Source organism: Dasypus novemcinctus, chromosome 28, assembly GCF_030445035.2.
Source record: "Dasypus novemcinctus isolate mDasNov1 chromosome 28, mDasNov1.1.hap2, whole genome shotgun sequence".
Taxonomy (NCBI): domain Eukaryota; kingdom Metazoa; phylum Chordata; class Mammalia; order Cingulata; family Dasypodidae; genus Dasypus; species Dasypus novemcinctus.
In genome coordinates this window covers 44,521,633-44,536,666 of record NC_080700.1, presented here as the reverse complement: position 1 = coordinate 44,536,666, position 15,034 = coordinate 44,521,633, and the positions used below count along the sequence as shown (strand labels likewise).

The following is a 15,034-nucleotide window of genomic DNA, read 5'->3' as shown; positions in this document are numbered from 1 at the left end:
CAACACTAACACCCAGTATGGCAATTGCTCAGTTGCCCAGAGGCCACGCGGGCTGGGGATGGCAGCTGGTGGCTGGTCTGTTTGTCTGTCCGTCCATTCGTCTGTCCCCCCTCCCTGGCTCTGGACAGCACTTCTGGTATAACTGGTACGAGCTGGGAAACCACCTCCTTCCATACTGCAATAAAGAAGCACTCTTAGTTTTCCCAATACATACCCAAAACCAACTTTATAAACTTGCAAGATAAGAAAAGACAGCCATTCTTGGCTTTGGAACAAGGTCTTTTTAACAAGGTCCCAGTCTTATGGTGATCATATACAGAAAAAAAAAAGTTTATTCTTATCAGTTGGAAATACATACTGAATTATTTTTGGGTGAAATGACAGATGCTTTGGATATTTTCAAACCCTACAGCATAAAAAAATTGGAGTGAAGATAGACAATACAAGATTTGCACAATGCTGGCCATTGTTGAAGCTAGCTGATATAGTGGTTCATTGTATTAGTCTCTCTATATTTGTATGCTTAAAAATTTCCCATACTAACAAATTAAAAAGTACATAAACATTACTTTAAAAGAAAAAGAGATACCCTAATTACATTCTTTTCTACCAGTAGGCGGTTTTTTTGTTTGTTTGTTTTTAAGGAGGTACTAGGGATTGAATCCAGGATCTCATACATGGGAAGCAGGTGCTCAACCATTTGAGCTACATTTGCCCCTTAATCCGTATTTTTTAAGCTTAGAGGGTGGCAGCTGACAACTTAGTCACTGTCTTACCACAACTGGTTAAGTATAGTGTTCTCAGATAAATTCCTCTAAAATCCTAAAAATGACTCTTTAAGGAAGTTAATGCAATTAGGAGGCAGCCGAGTGACAACGGGGACGAGCTCAGTTTCTACCACATGAGCAGTTATACTGGTTAGTAAAGAGGCTCATTTCACAACTGGAGCAAAACATTACTAGAAATTAACGTGTGTTCAAAAATCCCCTCAAATCTTTCCTCTAAAAAGGGGGCAAAGAGGACAGAAAATGAAAATCCATCTACTATGCCACAGTAGGAGTCACAAATCATAGGTTTCTAATTTTGGCATCAGATTCTTTATGCTGAATATTATTACTCTGCTAATCCATCTTAGATTTCAACAAATGTTAACAAGACACAATATGTTTTCAACAAAACTATTACCAACTCCCAAAATGTGATGTCATTTTTACTTAAATGCTGGATGGTAAAAAGAATAAATTCAATCTCAAGGCTAAATGGACTTTAAATCTTTTTCCAGGAAGACCGAAAAGTTACTTTTCTAGAAATGTAAATTAAAGGCTTCCTGAAAACTCAGAAAGTTGAGGGAAATGTATACATAATGTATAAATGTATATATTTATTACTAGACTGACCAAAACCAAATGATCTTCTCCTTCTGCTTTTCCTGCAGGCAGGAGCTATCATTGACCACCATGGCTTGGCTCCTCAGCAACTTTTATTGGTCAAAGGATGTGGATGGTACGTGGTACCTGTTTTTCAGTTAATAGGCTCATTTATAAACCAAATTTATTTTAAAAATTCTTACTCTCAAATAAACTGATTTGTTAGGATAGACATGCTCCCATCCCATGCAAAAAACTGTTAAAAAAAATGAGTAGCTAAGCAAAATGATCACAAACGAGGTGTTAAGTGAAAAATTCTTCTGGCAACATCCAAGAAGTAGTTCGGTCTGAAAATGTGCTTCAGATTTTGTTTCAAAATAAAATATTCAAGGCCTAAAAAACCAAAACTTAAAAATATCTAAAACAGATATATGCAGATGTTTTCAAAAGACACTTCCCAGGGTTTGCTGATTAAAGTGAAGCAACAAGAGAGGCAGTGGACACGTGCTGACTGAAAGTGAAGTGAATTTACCATCAGTGGCAGCTACCATTTACGAACACATGTAAAGGGAATAGATTTTAGCTTACAGAATTAAATAACACTCCATTCCAAGTTTCAAGCAAATTTCCATTATGTATTTTTTTGTATTGACATTTTAAGATATTAAAACAAGTCTTAGTAATACAAAATCTATTATGCTTCGACATACCCCAGGGGAATTAAAAACCAGTTGACTTGATGACTGCAGTATGGCATGTAAGTATTCAGCCAACCTATAAGGAAACTTCTTCATGAGTGGGGTCCCTTTGGTAGTAACTGAACTTAGTGGTTTTCTTAAAATTAACATGAAACAATGGAAGACTTAGTAAAGAGACAGTGATGCTAGACCACTGAACTCAGACAAGGCGTTTTCTCGCAGGGAGACCAGACCGACCGAGGGGCCGGCGGAGCTGCCCCGAGCCCCAGGTCTATCGCGACTCGCCAACCGCTGGGAGCCGAACCCAGCAGGCGGCTGGAGGGCCTGGAACCCACGCCTTCCCGCGGCCAGGCCAGAGCAGGCTCGAGAGGTGTGTTTCCTGAGTTGAGCTGGACGAAGATGCTTCGAAACCAACAGAGCAGGACAGTATAAAGTTAATGGGAAAAACTCCATTCTTTGCTTTATTTTGGTATGTTAGTGAATAACTACTGATCTAGCATTTCAAGCGCAGGCCGCATCAACACTATGTAGAATGTGGTAAACAGAATTAAATGAGGAACGCACTGGTCATCAATGCCAGAGTAGAGTCTCTGAATATCAGGTCATAAATATAACCAATATGTGCAATATAATTGACATGATGATAAAAGCAGACCTCACAATTAACAAATTTTAGTTCATATGATTAAAAAAAATAAAATACTAAACTGCATGTAAGGCAACATTCTAATATATCATACATCATATACCATGCTGAGGGGACCTACGGGGCTACGGGATATACAGTACATAGCCATGTTTTAAACTAAAGGTAGAAGGAAAACTGGGGAACAGGAAATTTGTACATACATGTATACATCTAATGGTATTGTCCATTGAGTTAGATTATATAGTTTGCTGTGCCACATCTACTAGCTGGCATTATACCCCAAATTACTTTTTCCCACAAAGATCTACTTCTGTGTAGAGTAGAAAAAGATGGTGGTAAAAAAAACCTTCAGATTCTTCCAGCTCCAACAATTGTGTCCCAAATACCACTGTATGTACACCTAAAAAAATATTAAGAACAATTTAGATAATTATCTAAAGAATTACAATGTATAAATAAGTGTAACTTAGTAGCCCAAGAGGGAATTAGAGAATATTGCCATCTTTAATTTAGTGCTTACCTATGCCCAGTAGATAAAGGTGACCATACATAAAAAGTCCAGCGGTAATGGGGAAAAAGAGGAAGCTTTAAAACATTAAAAACCTGCACTGGCTAACTTCGTAAACGAGGCTTCTATTGTAGCAAAGGGCATGCTCATTGAGACTTTAACCAGGACAGTCTCTCACGGACATAGAGGCAAGAGACTCTGTCACTCCACGGATGCGTGTCCTTTCCTTCCAGCAAGAGCGCTAGGCGTTCCTACAGTTTAAATCCTTGCAGTCACAACTAAGCTTCAATTGTGTCATCATATCTCCTTTTTGGAATTTAGCTGCAAAAAGCAGCAGAACAGCCGCTCGGGCTAATTCCACCGTGAGGAGCCCGGTGTGGAGAGGCCACGCGGCCATCGGAGGGGACGGGGGTCCAGCACCGAGGGGACGGACGCCACTCACCTGCGCGGCCGCGCCTAACAGCCGCACTCCTGCGCCCCGGGCCCTTGGGCGCGACGGGGCGACCGCAGCTGCCTCAGAGCGGCGTCCCCGTACTGGATCCCTGAGCCCATTCTTTCTGGATCCAGCTCACCTGAGGACCAACCGAGAAGTTTTTTGAGAAAGTTTCATGTTTCTGGGACCTTCAAAATATATTAAGTGGGAAAAAAGCAAGACAGAGAGCGCCGTGGGTGTGTATGCCAGCATCTTAGTGGAGGACACATCAGCCTGGACACGTGCGTGCTTGCCTGCACAGGCACAAGTAGCACCTCTGGAAGGGTGGTGACGGTGGGTGACGCCAAGCGAGTCCCCATGGCTTGGGGACAGGGAAGGCGTGGGAAGGGAAGGGACCTTTCACCCCAGGCGCTTTTGTACTTTTTGCATTTAGAATTACGTGCATATGTTATGCACACACAAATAAACACCGTCTTTTCTGCACTGGGATTGCCCTCCTGTCCTCCGTGTTATCTCCAGTACCAAATGTAATTCCTGGCACAGAGTGGGCTCTCAAAATGCATCTGGTCAATGAATCGATAAACTTTTTACAAAGAAGCTGAGGTTCTACCACGTCAATTTATATAATTAAAAGACGAGGGGAAAGGGAAACGGACTTGGCCCAGTGGTTAGGGCATCTGTCTACCACATGGGAGGTCCGCGGTTCAAACCCTGGGCCTCCTTGACCCGTGTGGAGCTGGCCCATGCACAGTGCTGATGCGCGCAAGGAATGCCCTGCCACGCAGGGGTGTCCCCGCATAGGGGAGCCCCACACGCAAGGAGTGCTCCCCGCAAGGAGAGCCGCCCAGCGTGAAAGAAAGTGCAGCCTGCCCAGGAATGGCGCCGCCCACACTTCCCGTGCCGCTGACGACAACAGAAGCGGACAAAGAAACAAGACGCAGCAAAAAGACACTGAGAACAGACTACCGGGGGAGGGGGGGGGGTGGGGATTAAATAAATTAAAAAAAAAAAAGACGAGGGAAAAAAAACACATCTAAAACTAAATAAAACTACAGAGATACTATTTTTCAGTGATCAGATTGGCAAAAATCCAAACATGATAACATACATTGTATTTGCTTGGCTTTAGTGAAATAAGCCCTTTAATTCATTCCTAGCATGATTATAAATTGCTACAACCCCAAAAGGAGACAACTGGACAGCCTCTATTCCAAACCTTATCCATGTGCTTTCACCCAGCAATTCCACTTCTGGGAATCTATCCCACAGGTATACTCTCACATAAGTGAAATGATACATAAAAGGCTATTTACTGCAACATTGTTTCTAACAGCAACATGCTGGCAACAATCCAAATGCACAAGGTAAACTGGTAAGTAATGGTCACACAGACAAGGGAGTAGTCTACATTTCACATACACATTTACAGTGTGTGCATGTGCGCACGTGTTTATGGAAGCTCTCTTACTACGGTACATGAAAAAAGCAAAGATGTAGCAGTTAAAAAAACACTAATTTGTGTATATGGGGGAATAATGGTTTTTGAACTATGTGGATGTACTGCCAATTTAAAAACTAAAAATAAAAAATTACTGCTTGAGAATCCTTATTTAGGGAAGTGGACTTGGCTCAATGGATAGTGTCAACCTACCACACAGGAGGTCCAGGGTTCAAACCCAGGGTCTCCTGACCCACGTGGTGAGCTGGCCCATGCGCAGTGCTGATGTGTGCAAGGAGCGCCATGCCATGCAGGGGTGTCCCTTGCACAGGGGAGCCCCACGTGCAAGGAGTGCGCCCCATAGGGAGAGCCGCCCAGTGCAAAAGAAGTTCAGCCTGCCCAGGAGTGGCGCCGCACACACGGAGAACTGACACAACAAGATGATGCAACAAAAAGAGACACAGATTCCTGGTGCCACTGACAAGAAGAGAAGTGGACACAGAAGAACACACAGTGAACAGACAGAGCGGGGGCGGGGGAAGAGAAATAAATACAAATAAATCTTAAAATAAAAAAAGAATCCTAATTTATATCTTCATAATTTTGTATGTTATTACTTCAGAAGATGTATATCTTAAAAGGGTTTACATGAGGCAGCTTACATCTGTGTTTATGGATGTGATGATAAAGTTGCAAGATAATTTAAATAAAGTGTCATGTTGAACCTAATATTCGACACTAAACCAAATTTATGATAAATGTTTCTTACAGCATCTTTAAGAGTTCCTGTACCAAGTTTAGTAATTTTCTTTTCAGAGTGAAAAAGTACAAAAGGAGGAAGTGCCTTTTTCTGTTGAGATCCAGTCCCCCGTCTGCGCCCTGGACCGGCTCTGCTCCTTGCCCAGCGCCCCCTTCTCTCTCGCTCCCTCTGCGCAGCTCCTCCACGCAAACCCTCCGTTGCCACGGCCCCTGTGCCCTCCCGACAAGCCGCTCCTCTCACCCCTTCCCACCTCCCGCCGGTCGGAGCTGGCGGCTAGTGTTCCACCTTCCCAACCTGGAACGGTTCCAGGTAACGACGACCTCGACTCCCTAGTGCCCCACCTCCCGGCAGGCGCGCCTCGGCTTCTTAACCTCCTCTATCGCATCTGATCTGAACACGCCTTCGCCGTTCTAAAATCTGGGCTTAAACGACACCCACCTCGCTCCTGTTTTTTCCCTGTATCTCTGACCATCTCCTGTTCTCCTTCTCAGCTCCTCTCCTCGGCTCCTCTCCCGCTTGTGCTCGTGAGCCACTGCTCGCTCACTCTGGACTCTCTGGATGGGCACCTCCTTTCTCAGTTCCAACCATTCCGACAAGCTGGTGACTCCCAACGGTCACTGCAGACCCAGAATTCTCCCCAGAGCCGGCGAGGGAACTCGGCGTGTCCGCAGAGCCAGCACGCCAAAGCCAGCCTCGCCTCTGTCCCCGACACCTGCCTGTCCTCTGGCTTACGTGGCGCCCCTTTACCGACTTGCTCAAGGCCTCAGCCCCCGCTCTTGGCCCCACGCGCACACACCCTCGCTCCCCCGCGCAAAGCTGCGGCCCTGCCCCAGTGGGCACTGCCCAAGTGTCTTAGACTCATCGAGACCTCTCCATCTACTTGAGTCTGGTTCGCTTTATTCAGCCACCTTGACTCAGATTGCCCCAAAACGCCATCACCTGGGCTGTCCCCTCCCCCCCAGCACAGCCCCCTCTGTCCACGACTGACCTGAACCCACCAGCCCCACCACTCGCCGCCCAACACCCTCAAGGGTCGGCGGCCTCCATCTGGGGAGCCCGCGAGGACCCTTGGGGGGCTTTATGCTCGCGCCGTGTTCCGGGCTCACTGTTCAAAGCCCCCGAGGTGGCCCCGGCAGGGACGAGCATTTCCTAACGCGTCCCCGGGACACTCGTGAACAGGCAGGGCTGAGAACCGGCCGCCGGCGAGGCGGGAGCGCCAGCTCCGTGACGAGGCTGAGCGGGCGCCGCTCCGGCTTCACCCCTGCGGGGCGAGGGCTTAAATGTCGCTTTCTCCCCATCTCAATCACGCCGCCCCTCTGCTGAACCCCTCCTTCCCACTCTCCCTTGGACTTCAAGAGATGACACTTAACTCCTCACCTCTCCTGGAAGCTCTCCCCAGCAGCTGCAGATTCCCTCTCTTTGTGTGACCGTGAGAGCCAGCGCATCTCAAAATTACTACATCTACCACACCAGCTCACAATGTCTTTATCTTTTTTTTTTTTGGAGGCACCAGAGATTGAACCCAGGACCTCGTACGTGGGAAGCAGGCACTCAACCACTGAGCTACACCTGCTCCCCAAAGACAGTTGTTTTTTTGAAATTATTTTTTATTAGACAAGTTTTAGATTTACAGAATAATGCATAAAGTTCAAGAGTTCCCATACCCCTCTCACAAACTCAATTTTCCCTGTTATTAACAATTTGCATTAATGTGATACTTTGTAACAGTAGATGAAACAGTATTATAATAATTACACTGTTAACAATAGTCCATAAGCAACTGTGGGGTTGACTGTGTTAACAAATCTCTGATTAAAAAAATATTCTGGGACAACCTAAGTTTTCTGTCTTGGCCACTTTCAAATGTAAAATTCAGTGGTGTTAACTATAGTCACAATGTTGTCACTACTATCTGCTACCAAGAGTTTCCATCACCCCACATAGAAGCTGACAGTTTTTTTGTTTGTTTGTTTTTAGGAGGTACAGGGGATCGAACCCAGGACTGCGTGCTTGGGAAGCAGGTGCTCAACCACGGAGCCACATCCGCTCCCCGTAATTGTCTTTTGATTGTATCCCATGAAAGCTTGTTGAGGGAAAAGACAGCAGTTTATTCTAGCACCTGACAAACACTACGCACTCAGATACTTGAATGAATTAATTAAAAAGGCGGATGCCCACATAAAATTTTGGTAATATTTAAATAATCCAATTTAAGAAATGACAACTACATAGTACTTTAGTTCACTATTTCTAAATTAGGAGTGACCTTAAATTTATTTTTACTGAAGCAATGCTCACAACAATAACAGGACAAATTACAATTCAGGCTCAGTTAGCTCCAGAACTAAAAATTTACACTTGATCACACTGCTGATGACCCAATCTGAAGCTACCAATGTGACATAATTTATTCAAAACCCCATCAACATTTCATAACTGATCCCCCAGCCAGGACAGATGACAACTCGTTCAACAGGATGAGCAGGCTTTTGAAAGAGTAGGCAAAGGCCCGTTTCCAAAAACAAACACTGCCTGAAACTTGTTTCAACTGGCTTATTTATTCTCTTTTATTACTGGCCCGTGGAAACCTTCCTGACGAGAGCGGCAGGCTTTCTTCACCTACATGAACATGACCTTCAAAACAATAAGTGGCGGGAAACGGACTTTGGCCCAGTGGTTAGGGCGTCCGTCTACCATATGGGAGGTCCGCGGTTCAAACCCCGGGCCTCCTTGACCCGTGTGGAGCTGGCCATGCGCAGTGCTGATGCGCGCAAGGAGTGCCGTGCCACGCAAGGGTGTCCCCCGCGTGGGGGAGCCCCACGCGCAAGGAGTGCGCCCGTGAGGAAAGCCGCCCAGCGTGAAAAGAAAGTGCAGCCTGCCCAGGAATGGCGCCGCCCACACTTCCCGTGCCGCTGACGACAACAGAAGCGGACAAAGAAACAAGACGCAGCAAATAGACACCAAGAACAGACAACCAGGGGAGGGGGGGAAATTAAATAAATAAATAAATCTTTAAAAAAAAAAAAAAAAAAGCAAAACAATAAGTGGCAATCCCAGGATGCAGAAGGTGAGAGAATATTTTTGGGGAAATCCCTCCTAAAAACATTAAAAAGTGATCCTATTGAACTCAAAAGCGAGATATGCAGAAGTTTATTAACACAAAGCTTTTTACCTGATTCAATTTTGTTAAGTATTTTTCTTGCACACTGTACAAAGGCCTCTTCGACATTCTCCCCTGTTAGGGCACTTGTTTCCAAAAACATCAGCTCTAAAATTGACATCAAACAAAATACAAAGCCGTGTTTAGAAGACGATCATAATTTTTGAATTATTAAAAGCCCATTTAATATCCTCTTAAAGGAGCAGATGGAGTGTAAATGATGACTTAAAACCATATGTTTCTGTAAATAAAAAATCAATATATGCCAATATATATTTTTAGATGTGCTAGGAGAACTCTAGCCCTCTGTGAACAGTGACTCTCACTACACGAGCACGTGTCAGTAGGGAGCAGGCTGGTTAGAGCGACGGGTGGGGGCTCAGATGAAGGGCCTCCCTTCTCTAAACGGTCTCCCACCACGAACGCCGCTGACGCGTGCAGAGGCACGTCTGGGACGATGCAGTTTGTCTGTCTGACCTCACAGAATTCACGTTCCTTTGTCCACCAGAGCAGGAAGGACAGACCCTACCACCCGAGCCTGTTTTCTTTTTTGTAAAAATGAGATTCACCTAAATGGCATCTCTAATATTCTATGCTTCTCTGTTTCTAAACAGCTTCTTTACAAACTTCTGTGATGGCTTATGCTTCCCATTCATGTTTATGTTCTTACTAGAAAACCAGTAAACTTGTAAAAACATAATCTGGTAGCCCTAGAGTCTAACTGAGCACTGACGCGAGGACGCTCTCGCTCTTGGCGAGTTGTGTCGACCCAGAAGTAAACTTGGCCGCGAGGCTTTGCTTGGAGTCGCAGACCTGGTTCAGGAGGCCAGGTTCGTGCCTGCCAGGCTGGGCCCGTCTGGGCGCTTCGGGCCAGGGTTTCACGGAACGGACCGTGGGGTGCTCTGGCTGTGCCGGGTTGGAGAGCCGGGTCTGGGGGTGCCTCTGGCACCTGGGTGTCTGTGGGTTTGGAGGAGCAGGCTGGCTGGAGCCTCTGCAACTTGGCGGTTTGGGAATCTAGAAAAACCACCCAGCTCCCCGCCAAGTCCCTTAGCCGGAGGAACTCTAGTTTGCCATTTCTTCTTAAAGTTCTAGAAATTAAAATTATTTTTAAGTGTCTGAATTTTTTTTGAACTTTATTCAACTTCCAAAAATAAAATAACAGACAAAAGGCAGTTAAGCAAATTACAGAAGCAGTACCCTAAAAAAATTCTGTCCAGGCACATTTATCTCATTTAGTCTTAAAAAATAAACTCAGTTGTTTCTCCAGGGTTCAGATTGGTTAAACGGCATGAAGAAAATGAAGGGAAAAAGCTTGCCCATATTCACATCTCATAAAACAAAATCCCATCTTCTTTTTTTGACCCTTAGCATTGACATAATATCTTCTCTACCTTTGCTACAAAAATATTACAGTGTTACTGTTAAGTATAGTCTGAGCTACATTAGTTGTATTTTCCCCATGTATCACCATATTCTTAAAATCTTGTAGACGAATATTCTTGCATTTGTATTATCAACCACAATCCTCACCTACCATGAAAATCACTGTTACACAGTCCCTAGATGATCCTCCAGCTGTCGTTCAATTGATATTAACCTCCTCAGACGACCCCTTTCAGCCACAACCCCATTTATAAGCCCGCAGAGTTAGTTACACGCATCATGAAGTGCTACCACAGTGACCTGGGAAGCACGACCACGGGGCTGAACCCTGAGGACATCGTGCTGAGTGAAATACGCTGACGCAGAAAGAGGAATATTGTACGATCTCACTGATGTCAGTTAAATACGATGAGTAAACTTAGGGGGTTAAACCACAGAGCTGGGGCTCTGAGCCTGTTGTCCTTGGATTTCCATTTGAGCTCACAGACCCCTGGCTAAAAACCTCCGCCAGGGAATACAGGTGAGCAGGACTGAGTAGGGGGAGCTGATACTGAACGTATGTGTAATGTTTAATAAGGTCAATTGTAAATATGTAAAAATCTCTGAATATTTATCTTGCAATCATTAATTTTATGTGGCATTTGTTTTAAGAGCACCTATAATCAAATGACTTAAATTTAGTCCAAGTAAAATATGACAAATAAATCCACTATTTCATCTGTTGCTTTTTTAAAAAAAATTATTACTAATATTTCACCAGCTTTGCTTCAAATTACATTTTAAAAAAAAGATGGCATCACGTGGCTAGGGTCTTTTAAAAGTATGGTTATTAATTTCAGTTACCTTGCTCTATGTGAATATGGACAGTTAGCATTTACCAACATGTATCTGTCTACTTTCTCGTTTAAAAAAAGAAAAAAAAACTAAAAAAAAAAAAAAAAGAACTCAAGACCTCCAATGCTCAGGGATTCTGAAGTGAAAAGCCATTACAGCAAGTTAATACATTTTTATCATTATCGGAACTTTTATAGACAGAATGAAAATAACTGTAAAGATGCTAAATAAGTCTAAATTTATAGTAAAAAAAAAAAAAAAGGAAAATTCCACACTTCCCCAGTATAATCTCCATATAAAAAATAAAACTGGAGCAGGTGTTCTAACTTAGAGGCGTGCCGGCACCTCCGCGCCTGCGTGAGAGAGGACGGGAAGGCACTTGCCGTTCTCCTGCGCGAACCTGGACGCCTCCAGGAAGGTGACCTCGCGCTCGGCGTCCAGGTCCTTCTTGTTGCCGCAGAGGATGATGACGATGCCCTGGCTGGCCAGCATCCTGGCATCTGTCAACCAATTAGTAAGCGCATTGTAGGTTTCCCGGCTGCGTGATAAGATGGCGAAAATGATGTATGCATTTTACCAAACGGCGGCTCTTAACCACTCTAAACACCTCGGGGGAGCGGCAGCCCGGGCGACACGCGTGCAGGGGACATTCCCCACGCCCACCGGGTGCTGCCAAAGGGCAGACGCTTCGCTGCTTTTCTTTGCCCTCGCCAGCACTGACCCAGGCTCCGCCACTTAGACCCCTCCTAAGACGCGGGCAGGGCAGGGACGCTCTGAAGTGACGCTCTCCACAAGCAGCTGAGACCGAGGGCCGCGCCTCTTACTCCCTCTAGTTTGAATTAACGTGAAGGGCGCGCGTGGCCGCCAGCCACTGCCCAGACAGAGCCGGCTTAGTGCTTGATGGGGGCTAACCTACGACCCCGCCAGCTCAGGGGCGTCATCGCCCCGTCCTACCCACGGAGCCGAGGCCGCCGGGGAGCACGCCTGGGGTCCTCGGCCCTCGGGCGCTGTCCCTGACCTCCGCCCCGCACGTCGGTGGTCGCCAGGCGCGGGCTTCGCTCTTGCCCGCGGAGGCCCAGCGTGGGGTCAGGAGCGTAAGGGGCGCCCAGGCCTGCTCCCGCCGCCCAAAGCCCAGGGCGCGTCCTCCTCATGCTGGCTGCTAGAGGCCACCAGACGTGGGTGCCCCCCTGCGCCCGCAGAGCCGCCTACCTGTGATGGCACCCACCTGGTGATGTCGTACACCAGGAGCGACCCCGCCGCGCCGCGGTAGTAGCTTCTCGTCACAGACCTGGAAGAGCAAACGGCCTTGACCCCTCCCAGCCGAGCCCCGACCAGCACCGCCGCCCCCACCCAGCCCACCCAGCCCTGTCCCCCACCAGCACCGCTGCCCCCCCCACCCAGCCCACCCAGCCGAGCCCCTACCAGCACCGCCGCCCCCCACCCATTCTGGCTCCTTAAATCACAACGCGAGGACAGACGTCGCTTTAAAAAGGCAACGATCCAAAAACATCTGACAGCATTTTTCCTTCTGGAGTAATGAAATAATTTTAAAATTTTCTGGGATGGTGGATGCACAACATTGTGATTATGCCAAAAGCTACTGATTATATACATTATTTTATTTTTTTTAAAGATTTATTTTTATTTATTTCTCTCCCCTTACTGCCCCCTCCCTGCCGTTGCCTGCTCTGTGTCCATTTGCTGTGTGTTCCTCTGTGACCGCTTCTATCCTTATCAGCGGCACCGGGAATCTGTGTTTCTTTTTATTGCACCATCTTGTTGTGTCAGCTCTCCGTGTGTGTGGCACCACTCCTGGGCAGGCTGCACTTTCCTTTGCGCCAGGTGGCTCTCCTTACGGGGCGCACTCCTTGTGTGTAGGGCTCCCCTACGCGGGGGACACCCCTGCGTGGCACGGCACTCCTTGCGCGCATCAGCACTGCGCATGGGCCAGCTCCACACGGGTCAAGGAGGCCCGGGGCTTGAACCGCAGACCTCCCCTGTGGTAGACGGACGCCCTATCCATTGAGCCAAGCCTGCTTCCTGTGATTACATACTTTAGATAGTTCATACAGTATGTGGGTATATCTCAATAAACCTGCTTACTAAATGAATAACTGTGCAAGAATAGCCAGAAATAGTAGCTATGTACAGCAGGGGAAACAGAGATTGAAAGGGGAAGAATTTTCTTGTTTTTAGTTTATTATTATTAGTATTGAAATAATGAAATGTTCTAATAATGATTGAAGTGATGAATGCACAACTATGTAATTATACCAAATACCACTGACTGTACATTTTGGATGGATTGTATGCCTTATTAATATGTATCAAAATTAATTTGTTAAACAAATTCACATATATATAAACACCATTGAAGTACTCTGGTTGAGAAGCTTTCATTCTCCACTTAATACAAACATGTTTTCCCATGTCACCAAAAAAGCATTAAAAACCAAAATGATTGCATCATATATCGGTGTGTATGTGTGTGTGTGTACCATTAGTCTTTTAAGCTTTTCCCTAATTGGACTTTTAAGATGTTTCCAACTTTTTATGCAATAAAGCAAAGCTGAATTATCTATCACTGACTTAAATCTTTGTCCTTACTGATAATTGACTATTTTAAGTGGAATGACTGGGTCAAAAGGTATGAACTTCTTTTATAGCAGCTTATTGATATGTGATCACATACCATAAATTAGCCCTTTAAAACTGTCTAATTGAATGGTTTTTAGTACATACGCAAGGTTGTGCAACCATCATCACTATCTAATTACAGAACACTTTCATCAACCCAAAGAGAAATCTGTACCCGTTAGCAATGACTCCCCATTCCTCCTAGCTAATGAAAAGGCATTAACTTTTTAAGTATCTTAAGACATGTTGCCAAACTGCTTTCCAGAAAGGCATGCTGTGTCCCTATCAGCAGTATTTTAAAAATGCCAGTTTTTTTCATATCTTCCCCAGAATTAAAAATGATCATTTTAAAAACTTAAGCAGACGGGAGCAGATGTAGCTCAGAGTTTGAGCGCCTGCTTCCCAGGTATTAGGTCTCAGGTTCAATCACTGGTATCTCCAAAAAAAGAAATTACATAAAACTTAAGCAGAAATAATATACTTTTCTCCTGTGTTACTGATTTTTCCCTCTTTGCTAGATTTTTTTCCCATTAGCACAATAAAGTTTGCTCTGTTATCTCCCATATTAAAAAACAAAAACAAAATATGCCGCACAATCCTCTCAGCTACTGTCCTCTGATCTGCTCTTCTGCACATCCAAATCTCCCAAGAGCTGCCTCGCCATGCTGCCTCCATTCGCTCATCTCCACTCCTCCACCAATGGCTTGTCCAAGTGATTGTAAAATAATTTCTACTATGTTACAGTTATCTCAGTGGGGGCTCTGGGAGGGAAGGACAACTGAGTCCATGTCTAATCAGCGCTTCCAAAGGGTGACTGTGATTAAAGACGGTTACGATATTTTTGGAGTGAACAACTACGGAGCATTCAATATACATCACATACTCAACCCTAATCAAGTAAAATGCTTGTGGAGGGATGAGCTTTATTTAACTGAACTTTGAAACTAAGAATATCTACTGTTCTGATTTTGTGTGGGTATGGGAAACACACAACTACAGTATCAATCTACTTTCTTGCTTTAGTAGTTACAGACCACTAACTTGTAACCTCATCTTTGGTGCTTTAAAACTCTGCAGTGGTATGGGTTCATCATTTCAAATGTCGATTATAGTCTTATTGTAAAAAAGAGTGGGAGAGAATATTTTATGGAATGTAACAGAATGTGC

The 15,034-nt window shown here is 45.2% G+C and overlaps 1 protein-coding gene across 1 annotated transcript in view; it reads right to left on the bottom strand.

The window, feature by feature from the left end:
- Positions 1–314: 314 nt before the first annotated feature.
- The window catches only part of RAB4A (RAB4A, member RAS oncogene family), a 49,030-nt gene continuing 34,310 nt past the window's right edge, over positions 315–15,034 (bottom strand). Inside the window, exons 4-8 of the mRNA XM_004454569.4 lie at positions 12,456–12,518; positions 11,614–11,768; positions 9,026–9,121; positions 3,665–3,794; positions 315–3,114 (exon numbers count right to left, since the gene is read on the bottom strand). Coding sequence (XP_004454626.1) covers positions 3,679–3,794; positions 9,026–9,121; positions 11,614–11,768; positions 12,456–12,518 — 430 coding nt within the window. The 3' untranslated portion in view covers positions 315–3,114; positions 3,665–3,678. The remainder of the gene's footprint in view (positions 3,115–3,664; positions 3,795–9,025; positions 9,122–11,613; positions 11,769–12,455; positions 12,519–15,034) is intronic.